Source organism: Melanaphis sacchari, unplaced genomic scaffold, assembly GCF_002803265.2.
Source record: "Melanaphis sacchari strain LSU unplaced genomic scaffold, SCAv2.0 Contig61_pilon_pilon, whole genome shotgun sequence".
Taxonomy (NCBI): Eukaryota; Metazoa; Arthropoda; class Insecta; order Hemiptera; family Aphididae; genus Melanaphis; species Melanaphis sacchari.
In genome coordinates this window covers 364356-377665 of record NW_020271437.1, presented here as the reverse complement: position 1 = coordinate 377665, position 13310 = coordinate 364356, and the positions used below count along the sequence as shown (strand labels likewise).

The 13310-nt window shown below is 24.8% G+C and overlaps 1 protein-coding gene across 1 annotated transcript in view; it reads left to right on the top strand.

The window, feature by feature from the left end:
* The window catches only part of LOC112600196, a 131182-nt gene that overhangs the window by 20575 nt on the left and 97297 nt on the right, over window positions 1–13310 (top strand). Inside the window, exon 2 of the mRNA XM_025347368.1 lies at window positions 2040–2188. Within this exon, the coding sequence (XP_025203153.1) occupies window positions 2114–2188 (75 nt within the window). The 5' untranslated portion in view covers window positions 2040–2113. The remainder of the gene's footprint in view (window positions 1–2039; window positions 2189–13310) is intronic.

Below are 13310 nucleotides of genomic sequence, written 5' to 3'. Positions count from 1 at the left end.
TGGGAGCCAATGTTAATAATCTTAGAAATATTCGTCCTATTTAAGCGTTTCAAAATATAATTTTTCGCATCATTATTGGTGTCCTCGGATATAAAATAGACCAAGTTCTACATAATGAATTACAACTAAAAACAACAAATGAATTTGAAAAACTGCATTATAAGCATTTTCAAATGATACTTTATATTGAATATTAATCCCTTAATTGAAACTATGTCTCCAAATTGTATCAATGACAAACGATGAACTCTTACACAGATTTAAAAGAAACTAGAGTTGCGTGATTATTTTGAAAATTTAAATATACAAATACAATTGTATTCCCTATTTTATAGCTAGATAAGACACTGGGATTTCAAACGTGAAGTATCAACTAGACCAAAAATATATGAATAAACGGACCGTAATAAACATTTTATTCAAATTTATAATAATTTTCATTTTGTAAATACACATACTTTACGAATATACATAGTATTATGAATTTCAAAATACATCTTCTACAATAGTTATGATAAAAAATAAATTTTCTCTCTTTATCTCTCTCTCTCTCTTTAATTTCACTTAATATTCCAATGATCTTGATGACCAATGACCTCAAAAAAGGGTTCGAGGGTCGATGTCAAACATGCTTGCTCTATATGTATGCAACGGGTGTTACCAATAAGGTGACTTCCTCTATTAACCGATTCATATTACGGATGTATTTTGATATTATAAAAATGTATTGTATATGTGAGTATAGATTGTTTTTCTTATTTAAAATAATAAAAAAAATGCACAAAATATATCAATATAAATTTAAATTTTTGGTTAGTGGATAAATCTTATTGTGAACTCGGGTGTCATTTCTTCAGAGACTAACAGTGGTAGTATTTTTGCGAATCGTATTAATACATAGGGTCTTTGTGGAAATCAACCTTCCCGACCTTCACTGCTTAATGTCTACTATAAATGGCTCTCTCAACAGAAAATTTTGTCCACGTCTCATAATAGAAAATCTGGTTTTGGGAATTTAATATGCTATAAATGATTTTATGTTGTTGAAAACCATGGGTAAGAATTTAAAATTGATTTAAATAAGTAATCAAACTGAAATCTACGCTGTATAAATTTAGGACAAATTTTAACATAACTTATCACAACATTTTCATTTTATGTTTCATACAATTTTAAAATACTTTTAACAAAAACTATTACACGAGTTATAAATCATTAAATATATTAATATTGTTTGTTTACGATTACGAATAACTTTTAAATTGCATAATCTTAAAATAAATGTTAAACATAAGCATTGATTTTTTACAATTTTACAATAAAATAAGTAATATAAAAATAACAGTAAGAATTTAAATTATGATTTAATAAAAACTAATTAAATTGTCTGCACTCTTGTCACTATTTGTTATGTAGTATAATATATATATATTGCTAGTTAAACAATGAATTATTGTATTGTTCATTTCTGTTTATTTATATATTCTATATGTAAACAACATAATATGACTATTTAAGTACAATCATTTAAATTTAACCCCAAAGTTGGAAGGTTTTAGGAGGAATTTAAAACAAAGTTAAGACACTTTAACTAAAAAATTATTAATTGTTAAAATTGAATTATTTATTAAATTGAAATTATCAATAAATGAATGTACCATAAGAAAATACTAGTACGTAAAGTACAGTACGTTAAATCAAATATCAACATTGAGTTTCAAAGATTTGAGAGTAAAGTTGTTAAAAACAATTTATGTTTACATTAAACACCGGAACTTAACTATAATAATATAACTAACAATAGAAATATAATCTAAATAATAGCTTTTAAACGATCCAGGTATAAAGTATTATATTACAATGAAAATAAGAAATATTATCTGAGCTTTATGGTAAACTGAAGTAATTTTAATTGAAACTACTTAAGTAAACATTTTGAATTGTTTAATTTTTGTTCATTCCTTAGTATAATTTCTGAATATTGTTAAATATATTTTTTATAAATTGAATAATATTTTTAGATTTTATTTTTGTTTTAGAGGATCAGTTCAGCTTGGAGTAATGTTTAGTCACAGTATATTTTAAAGGAAAGAATTATTTTTCTTGCTATACTATGGCCATTCTCCAATCTTGCTGTTGTTTTCAGTCTCTAAGAACGGGATGTTATGCCAGCGTCATTTATGCAATGGTGAGTACATTAAGATTAATTTTAAAAGTTAGAAAGAGTAAGATATAAAAATCTAAATAAATTTCACCTGGATCATGTTTTGGGCTATATGCCAGACTACTACAACACCCAAAAAATCTTAATGGACGTCTATTATGATAAAACTAATATTCAGTATACCAGTAAATACGTGTTTATCAATTCAACTCATGCAAATAGTTGATGGGAAATGAGATGATAGTAATAAAATCATATTAATTCACAACAATCATTTTTCAATGTTTGAGTCTAATTAAATTTGTTTAAAATATATTTCATCTTAATTTAAAAACATATTTTTCATTTGGTTAGAAAACATTTTTATATAACAACATAATTCATTCAATTATATTATTAAGTATTTTGTATTTTATACTTTAACATTTAAATAATAATTTTTATATATATTTATAGAAAGATGGAGTTAAATAGAACTTTTAGTATAAGAAGTTAGTTGAAAAATAAATAAATAATATAAATTTTAATTTTAATTGAAAATTAAAAAAAAATTAAATAGGAAATTAAAATAAAATATTATATATATATACAGTGAAACCTCCCTTAACGGAAACCTCCAAATAACGGACGTTTTGATGAGTATCTAACCTAACCTAACGGGGACATTTTCACTACTTCATACAGGAAAACCCTAAATTCTCGACACTCTAAATGTATAACATTGAATTGAGTCCCGCAAATACTTTTGGGTTATCGGAGTTGAGTCCGGCCAATATTGTTAGGTTATCCGAGTTGAGTCCCTTTCTTTAATTGTAATAATAAGTATAAAGAGTCAATTAATTAAAAAAATATTAAAAATAATAATAAATAAATGTATTTTTTACCTAATGAATAACTTTTTATCGATAGTCATAGAAAAATACTAAAATAAATTGAAAATTTGTCATACCTATAAATATTTCAAAAAGAGTTAAAATTTGTTGAAAATTTTATCATAATAAAGATATTGAAAATAATAATTTGAAAATTTTAAGTACATATTTATCTTATTATTTTTGGAAATATAACAAAATGTCGCTGAAATAATTCATCAAAATTTGAATGTTTTATAATACCTGCACTGATTTAATTACCTATTGATTACATCTAATAATACTTATATCATGTGTGGTAGGTACTTATTATTACAGAGTTTATGTTGACGAATAATAACTTGAGTCTTACAAATACTTTTTAATAAAAATAAAAATTAATTTGTATACCTAATTAATACGTAATATTAGGGTTCGATTAACGTACAGAAAAATAGGCACGTGCCTAGGACTAGACAATTGGTAGGCTACTTTTTCTAGTTTTACGTCATAGTATTTGAAATTTTCGATTGTTTTTAACGAAACACATACTAGTATGGTGCTAAATATTTAGTTTTTAAATATTTTGGTATAATTGTAAATTTTGTTGTATCGTAATATTGCAAAGTGAAAAGTATAAATATTATACGAAATTTGAATTGTTTTGTTAGTCCACAATAATTATCGACGTATATAAAAATAATTCAAAGAAAAATGAAGGAGTAATCAATTCGGACAATAGAATAGTCATGAAATGATAAAATTATTGTGTCAATAGAATTTGTTTTTATTTGTGTATCAATCTATGGCATGCAAATATGTTTACTTATTTTTATTTAATTAGCTTAATGTAAAATGACAGGTTATATGCCACTGAGGTACCATTGAGATTTTTTCGAGATGGGACTTCGGCTGAAGCATTGTCATAGAGATTAAACGAGTTAGCTTTGCGACTGCTATCTCAAAATTATTGAAAGCGACGAACATATACGCGATGATTAGAAAGTTGGCTGAAAAATGAGAAGAGACTGATTAGGGGTTTCCACTTTGTTGCCGCCATTCGCGACATATTGATAACGACGGGTACACGCGCGTTGCACCAGACGACATTACCGCCGGACTATCATGGTGTCCGTCCGTCGTGGTGTCATAATGTCGCCGTGTTATCCGTAATACTAGTTATCTCCTTCGGCATTATGTTGTGTTTTTTCGCCGTTAATTGAGTTTCAATTTTTTATTAAATGCAATTTTGATCGATACGCTTTTTATGTATTGGCCGTCGTCAAATTCTTTCTTTTTCGTAAAAAAGGTTCGCGTATGAGTGCGTATCTCCTTGTTCCTCGTGTTACGCCAATAAACGCGTTCCGATTTTCGTTGTTCGCCGTTGCGTAAATATCTTACTTGCTGACAATCGCCACAACATGTTTGGCCGACGCGCATCCTCACTCTCCATCGTCAAATCTTCTTCTTATTATAATCGAGTGAGTGTTCGTTCTTATTTTTGTTTTATTTGTCGCATTCTTTATTTTTTATATATGCGTCGTGCGATTTCGCTTGCCGTTCTGCAATACAGTGTCGCCGACGATTGTGATTCGTGACGATATATTTGGCCGACACGCGTTCACACTCGCCGTCGTCAAATTAATATTATTATCATAAAATTTTATATTATTATTTAAACTATTTCTTTAAATACAACGAGTGTGTTTTTTTCGTGTATAACAATTGTTTATCGTCGTGGTCATCATGTTAATATTATAATCAAACGTGTTGTATTTCTGTCCGTTGCCGCATTGTCCGCGCACCCGCCTTCCGCATGCAGTACGTTATTCTGGTATAACCGCCACCAACCAGCTCCAGAACAGGTCAGATCATATTATTATGTTATTATTTTTCTTTTTTATATTATATTTAACTATGCTTATTGTTAACTCGTTGTTGGGTTTTTTATTTTCTTTATTATTATAATAGTAATTGTCTTCTTTTAGGTAATTATCTGTTTTTTTTTTTTATAAATATTTTATATTGATATCATTAAATACAGTCCTTTTGACTATTCACCGTAAAAACAGAACGTTAATTCGTCAGTCCCCCCTGCATCTACGTATCAGATAATCATCCTACATACTTATAGGAATTTTAGAAAAGGTTGTAAAGGTAAGGTAACCTATGCCTGTGCGGAAATACTCTTAAATATTACATAACAACGCTTATGTACTTTAAGTGATTGGCTGGTTATATTATGTATCAATTACGTGCTATATATTATATAGTAAATTTAATTTAGATAATCGACCAAGTGTTTCTATTTTTGTTCTGTATTATTGGAACTTGACGTACCGTGATAAATGATAATAATAATATTATAAACGATCGATCTTGTAGTGTGAGGATACCTATAAAAATTTTAGTACGGCTGCACTAAATGCAATTTGCGATGCGAGCGATTATGTGAACGATATTGTCCAGCGTTTTACACGATTTTGGTGGGACCAGTTCCGCGTTTTTATTGTTTTGTGGTAAATGGTTTTAAATTTTAATTGCCAAGATAACTTCATAAGATGACTTGTGTAAATAGGTATTATTATATTTGGATAGTATTTTTACTTTATTTCATTATTAAAATTATTTACTTATATCGAAATATACTGTAACTTAGAGATGTGTAAAAAATCATGTCACTGCTATTTTGTAACCGCGACAAATGCGTCACTAATAGTCACTACGACACAGTTCGTGACTTCATGGTAACAACACACACACATGATGACACGGTGAAATGATAGTAAAAAGTATATATTGATCGCCTTGTTACTATTCTTATTATATGTTTATGGTCAGTATCACCAATATTAAGATAATTTAAATAATCAGTCACCATTAATAGTCACTGTCACCAAAGTTATCGTGATAATATTTTGTCACTTCTTACCATCTCTACAGTGCCAACTAACTAGTGTAAATAGTTGTTCGCCAATTTTAAATTTCTATCAAATAGTATTAGGTACTATTTTAAAATCAAAAATAAACAAGAATAGTTATTTTTTTCATTTAAACGCTAGGCTTGGGTCATTTATGTTTTGTAATTTTGTACATAATAAGTAGCTGCTCGTATAAACTTGACTTTATTGTTGAAAATAGAATTATTATATAAAATAAAAATTGTTAAGTTAATTTTAATATATTACCATATGTACAAGTGTGATGTGTGTATTTGATTCAATTGTAATTTTCCTATCTATAATATCCTATGAATCTAATATTTTATTTTTTAGTAGTTTAGTACTTTAGTGTATTGCTTATTTGATTATAAAATAATTATAAATTCTAGTAAGTCTATATATATATATATACATTAGGTATAACTTATATTGATTAATAATAATTTTAAATCATTATGATTTAAGATTAATGCAAATGGTTCTATAAGGTTCTATACTTCTTTATTAAGTTTAATTATCATTAAATATTAGAATAATATATTATAACCGATTTACCTATACTTTACAACATTGCTTATACATTATAATATTATTTAATTACAGTCGATTCTCGATAATTCAAACTTTGGGTAATTCAAAGTAAATGCTTATTCTCATGAAATTAATCTTCTAATTTTTCACGTTTATATTGACGTATAGAGAAAGGAGCTTATAATTTTAGAGAAAACTGTTAATATTTTTCATGATGGATCATTTGATGTATTTAAGCCATAGATTATATTATATTTAATACGAAATTGTGCTCATTGGGTTTATTATGAACATTTTTTAGATATCGCAATGAATTGGGTGTGAAAGTCGATTTTGGGTTACTCGTCGATAATGTGAAAATTGAGTACTAGGTTTAGGTATTCACAGGAAAATTGGACTTGGTTAGGCAATCCACTTATAAATAGTAAAGCTGTATTTACTTTAATGGCTAAGTAAAAAAAAAAAGTTTATGTATTCCTCACTTTGAGGGAAAATTCGATTTTGGAGGGAAATTAGTCTGCATGTAGCAGATTGAATAGGACGGCTTTTCAGTGCTGTTAAGTACTAGACGGAGTGTAATGGTTAACAGATACAAATTTAAAGGTCAAAATGGTTTAAGTAAAAACATCATATTAAATTTTACACGTGGAAAAATTGAATTCTTCCGTCCGTGTTCATTGTACATATAATATTATTAATACACAATGCTCCAATAGAGCAGAAGTAAATTTGAATTTATTATATTTAATTATCTGTGATGTGTTATAACTTAGAAGTAATATGTTATAACTCATATTAGCTATAGGTACACATAAGTTTTCATCTTACACTATTTATATTTTTAGCAAGTTTATTTTGCGCATATTAATAAATTAACAAATCAAACAAAAGTTAAAGCTCTTTTATATTCTAAAAATTATTAAAAGCCCTAAGGTTATTCCCACAAGATTTAAACTGTTTGGTATTTTCTAAGAGCAAATTTTCTTTTTGTAGATAATTGGCTGCTGGCTTTTCTATATTAATTTTAATTTATAACTATAAAATAGCAGTTTTCTCATAAATATTTCATACGTGCGTTTACTTTTAAAATTATGTTTTGTATAAATTTATTTTTTTTTAATATACCCAACGTAAATTTTATTTATGATAAATAATTAAAATTAGGGAAATTATTATATTTATTAATTATGTATTAATCCTATAATAAATACGATGAGTGAATTAATTAAAAACCATTAATGCATTTATGAATTTAGTTTACTAATGAACAGTTGAGATATTTCGACATGAGTGAATAATTTTCCAGCGTTAATCTTTACAATATATTTTTACTGTAGGTCTTCAAAAATTAATTAATAATTATTGATATGTCTTGATTGTAAAAATTGAAAATAAATAGTTTTAAAAATTGTTCATACCTTGGCATATGCTAATTGAAATTTAATTTGACAATGTAATTGTACTTTATTTGTGTATTAAAAAACCGACTTCTTCAATACTATTATTGCTATTATTACTTTTTTTTATTGAACTTAAGTCCGGTAACTAGGGCCATTAGCTGTTGTAGGGGTTATGAACTGTAGTAGGGGTAAGGTTGGTACGGTAGGTTGTTTTTTTTTTATGATATTTTAAAACCCGTATTATTACGTGTGTATTGTCCTAATGTGTATATTATAAGACTTGTTAAGTAAAACAACCAAACGCTGTATTATATTATAACGTTACATTGTTATATAAAAACTATTGTTAGTCAAAAATATGTTTGTGGAAAATATAAGTTTATTATTATAGTTAAATTTTTTTTTCGTTTCATTTACAGATAATATGTATTATATTAATTTATGATTCTATTTAAAAATGTGTTAGCTACAAATGTTCAATGTTAGAATGCTGAGATAAAAACAATACACAATGTATTTATTTAATATGGTTTATTATATAACAACATTTTCATGGAAGTTCTATAATAATTAAAAATTGTTAAATTGTTTTTTTAATTAATTATTTGTTCAATTAATTAAATTACGTCATTGATATTCATATTTTTGAATTCAAGACCTTTTTATTAAAACATTTACTCATTTACTCATTGTTTTACATTTATTGCATTTTAAAAGATGCAGGTATTTTGTCTTCATTACCTACCATAACTTAAGCCCTTAGTACTTTTCTTTCCAAAATTTTTTATCATGTTAATATTTTTTTTAAGTTTTTATTTTAAATTGGTTTAACGTACTTTTACATTATCCACATATACTATTGATCAGAATGTTTTCGTATATTTTAAATTATAATAAAGATTCTGTGCATTTATGTATTTATATTATTATTTCTATTTTCCAATAGGAAAAACTCATTGTACTATTTTTATAGTAAAATTAATTTACTTTATAAATAGTAAATACGAGATTAAACATTAATACAAACACCCTATTTTGAATTTAAATGTGATAATAAAATTTAATATCTATACATAAAATATTTTTACGTATTATTTTAATGATTTGATATTAGTTATTCTAGAAATACGGTATTCAATTAGCTTAAAATATTTTTTATAAAAAGTAAAAAAGAAGGTAAGAAATTACATTTAAAAAATGTAAAATTCATCAATAAAGATTAGTCGAATTTGTTTAGTGATACGTTATAATGTAATGATTCATATTTATTTACTAATGAATAATAGTACCTTAGTTCTAAAGGGTTTCACTACATTTATTTCTAAGTGAAAAGTGTACATAGAACCATTAATGTTTAGTTGGGGTGTCCTGAAAACGAAACGGATTTAATAACATCGATAGCTGGAAGCATTCGTGCACTTTCGCAACTTAAAAGGGTTTTGAATCCAATTAAATATGACCTGAATATTCATCGACTGTCCCTTGTTGAGAAAATTATATTTCTTTGTCGGACAGGTCAAACATTTTCAATTATTTTTTTCAAATTTTAAATTTAAGCTTTTTAGTAAAAATATATAATTCTTTTGTATTTGTTATTATACAAAAATAAAATAAACATGGATATGCTATATTTTTAATTTAATTGATAAAATATTAAATGCTATATTATGTTTGAATGTAATCCTCCCATATTAAGTGCTTTAAATATCATATGATATTAATATTAAATTAATAGTGAATATATTTTAATTTGTATAAATTATCATAATAGTATACGAAACAATACATGAAAACGTCTTATTTACACTATAATAATAAATTATAGTTATTATTAGGGCTGTGATTTATATGTAATAAAAAACGAAAAAATATGTACTTATATATGTAATTAAAATTGCCAAAATATGTAGTATAAAATAAAAATTATGTACTAAGAAAAATTGAAATACAATAAATTGATGTTTAATCAATCGTAAGGGAAACAATGACAAACCATATATTGTTTTAAATTTTCAAAATTAAATGTACGGCGATTTGGTCTTAATACTGACTTATACCTACAAAAAGAGCGTTCCACATCACAAAATGTTATCGGTGCATACTTCATGGCTGTTATTTCACTAGGTGAAAGATTGAGCTCCATCGTGTCTTCATCCGCAATACCACAAAGAATGTTTCTTATACATTTAATGGTCTTCAGTCCCGAATTTTTGTTTAAAACGACGTTCATTTTATTCTTAAATAATTCTGCTTTTGGGCCCTCTGATTCATTAATTTTTGAAATTGATAAATCAATAATTTGTATGCTTTCACTCAACGGCATCTTGGTGTTTTCTTATTTTGAAATTTATTCACCCATAAAACTAAAAATAGACACAATATATGATAGAGCAGACTTTATATTAGGTCTCTCAAAAATTTCTTTTCCCTTGGAAATTGATGCTGCATGTTCAGAATCCAACATAGATACTATATTTTTAATTTTATCCTAAAATTTTGAATAATAGTTTACGGCTTGTAACCATGTCCCCCACCTTGTTATAATTGGCTCTGGAGGAAGCGGGATGTTTGTATAGTTATTTTTGAATATTTCAATTCTACTTGGAGCTTAAGTTTATAACTTATTATTATTTATGAAAACATATTTAAATACATTTTTAGTTTTCTATAACACTATTATCCAACTCTGAAGACACTATAGTTGCACATCAGAATACACTATAAAATTAAAAGTATTCTCTAAGATACAGATAAGAACTTATGTGCCCTAAAAAAAAACATCGTGCTTATGTGCATAATTATTCAATAATTTATAATTTGTTATTTAAAAATAAAAATAGAATTAATTATAGTAAAAATATTAAATTATACAGAACGGTTATACTTAAAAACTAAGTGTATTCTATGGGTGTTTTTGCTGATGTGTTTTTAAAAGTGTTTTTTTTCCATCAATTATCACTTTTTGGGGCATTAAACATTTTTAAATTTTCAAAAATGGAAGTGGTTCTTATTTTGCCAATTAAATTTAGTAGATATTTGAGAGAATTAAAACTAAACAATTCTTAGTATTTTTTTTTATGGTCGGGAAAGTTGGAAAATGTTATGCAAATCCAACTTTTGACAAAATGGATTTTGTTTTTTTATTTTTTTTGGTACAACTAAAAACAAATTACAGTTGACACTTGAATATTTTTTAAATTTTCATTTCTGATTTAGAAAAAAATTTTCAAATATTTCGATTATTTTTGAGCTATTTAGAGGTATGAGAAATTTTCAAAGTTATTAAGTTTTTTTTCCAAGAAATATCAACTAAAAATTAATTTTGTTGTTAGAAGTTCATAAAATTTTCATTTTTGCAACTAAGAATTTGAAATTTAATAGTAAAAAATTTCTTAAGTTTTTCAAACTGAGTAAAAAAATAAAATGTTTACCCTGCAAAAATTTAAATAATGTTTATAAGCATTTTAAATTCTAATCTTTATGATATTGGATATTCATCTGTAAAATAATTATTTCCTTGAAAATAATTTTTAATTAATTTTTTTTTATTTAAAAAAAAAAAATTGTAATTTTCACTAAATGTTTATGTTTTCATTATCGACGTACGATAATTTAAAATTTTAGCTGTTTTGATCTATTTATAGGAATTTCAAATTTTCAATTTTTTTTAGTTTTTTTTTATAAATGTTGACAAATATTATTCACTGAGTTAAAATGTTTGAAATTTTAATATGAAATTTTACATAAGATTTTCTTATATCTGTATAAAAATATTAAAATACATAAGCACAGTTTTTTTTATATATAAATAAAATTAGATAATTGATGAAATTCGTCGAAATTATAAGAAAATGCAAACTATTTTCTAGTTAGAAATGTATAAAAATGTTTATTTTTATATCTAAGTTCAGAAAATTTATTACAAGGTTTCTTATAAGTATTTCATACTGGAACTATAAAATCCAAAAAATACATGGAGATAAAGATTATTTAAAGACATTTTAAGATAAAATTTGGATGAAATTTCTTATTCAATGATAATAATAGTGTTGATTATTTTGTGATAATTAAAAAACATTTGTTACGTTTTATGAAAATAAAACGCTTACGTATATTATATTATTATGCAATTTTTGATATGCAATGATACTTTAAATTTATTTTAAGATATTATCTATTTATGCTATGAATCTATATTTACAGTCTTACGGTATTCACAGAAAAATGTTATAACATTTTGAGTTATAAAAGTTATTGCAATATAGGTAGTAAAAATGTATACTATTTAAGTAATTAAATCGTTATAGTATACTAAATTTAATATTTTCGAGAAAAAATTATATCTAAATAACGTTTTATTAAAAGTATAACAAATGACCAATAGCTATATAAAAAAAAAAATCATATTTTATATACATTTTGTGATAAAGTTGATAGACCGTCTTCGCTCAGAATAATTTTTTGTTATATTATTGACCATTGAATTCAAATTTAACACATTTTTAATAATGAACCACTTGACATTAAAATTACTTTTTGTTAAATTTCATACTAAATTTATACACATAATATTTTCAGTATCAATATTTAAGTACATAAATACTTACGAAGCAATTTTTAATTAAATCATTATATTTGGTAATACATTTTTGCTTTTAATAAAATATTTGTGTTTGATAATGGACATTTTGGAACACTTAATTATTTTTGGAAATTTTTTTTCATAAAATAATATTTTCTTTTATAAAAAACCAGATTCACATTCGAATACGCGGAAGTTAAACGATATAATGTGACATATATATATATATATTTATAAATGTTTTAAAATAATATTAGTATTATGAATCTCTAGGGTAGGGGCTTAAAAGATTGTTTTTACTTTTTATTTAAATTTGATGTTATAGGTATAGGATTAAATCTTAAAAGAGATATTTTTGATACAAAACATTACATTTGAATACATTATAACTAATTTAAAATATATTTTGGATTGCTTAGTGTGTCTACAAAATAGAGTTTTATAATTTTGTTATATACATGCAATTTGATAGACTGAAATGTAACAGATTATTAAATTTGAATTCAGTTTCTTCAGATAACAATGTATTGTGTGTTAATAATAAATAAATAATAAAAATATTATTTAAAGAAATAAATACATAGGTAAATTTAATTTTTAGATAACAAAAACAAACGAAAAACATATTTAATTATTACGGCTTAGGAGAAGAATTTAGTTATAAATATATAATAATCTTATTACAGTCTTTAAAAAAATAATAGGTTAAAATATTATCTTACTTCTTTCCGAAATTTTAATGGAAGTTTATCTAGTGATTCTAGTTGAACAAAACTCATAATCTCATGAAAGCCATTTTCTCACAAGACGGTGAAAACTTATGTCAGATAACACTGATGA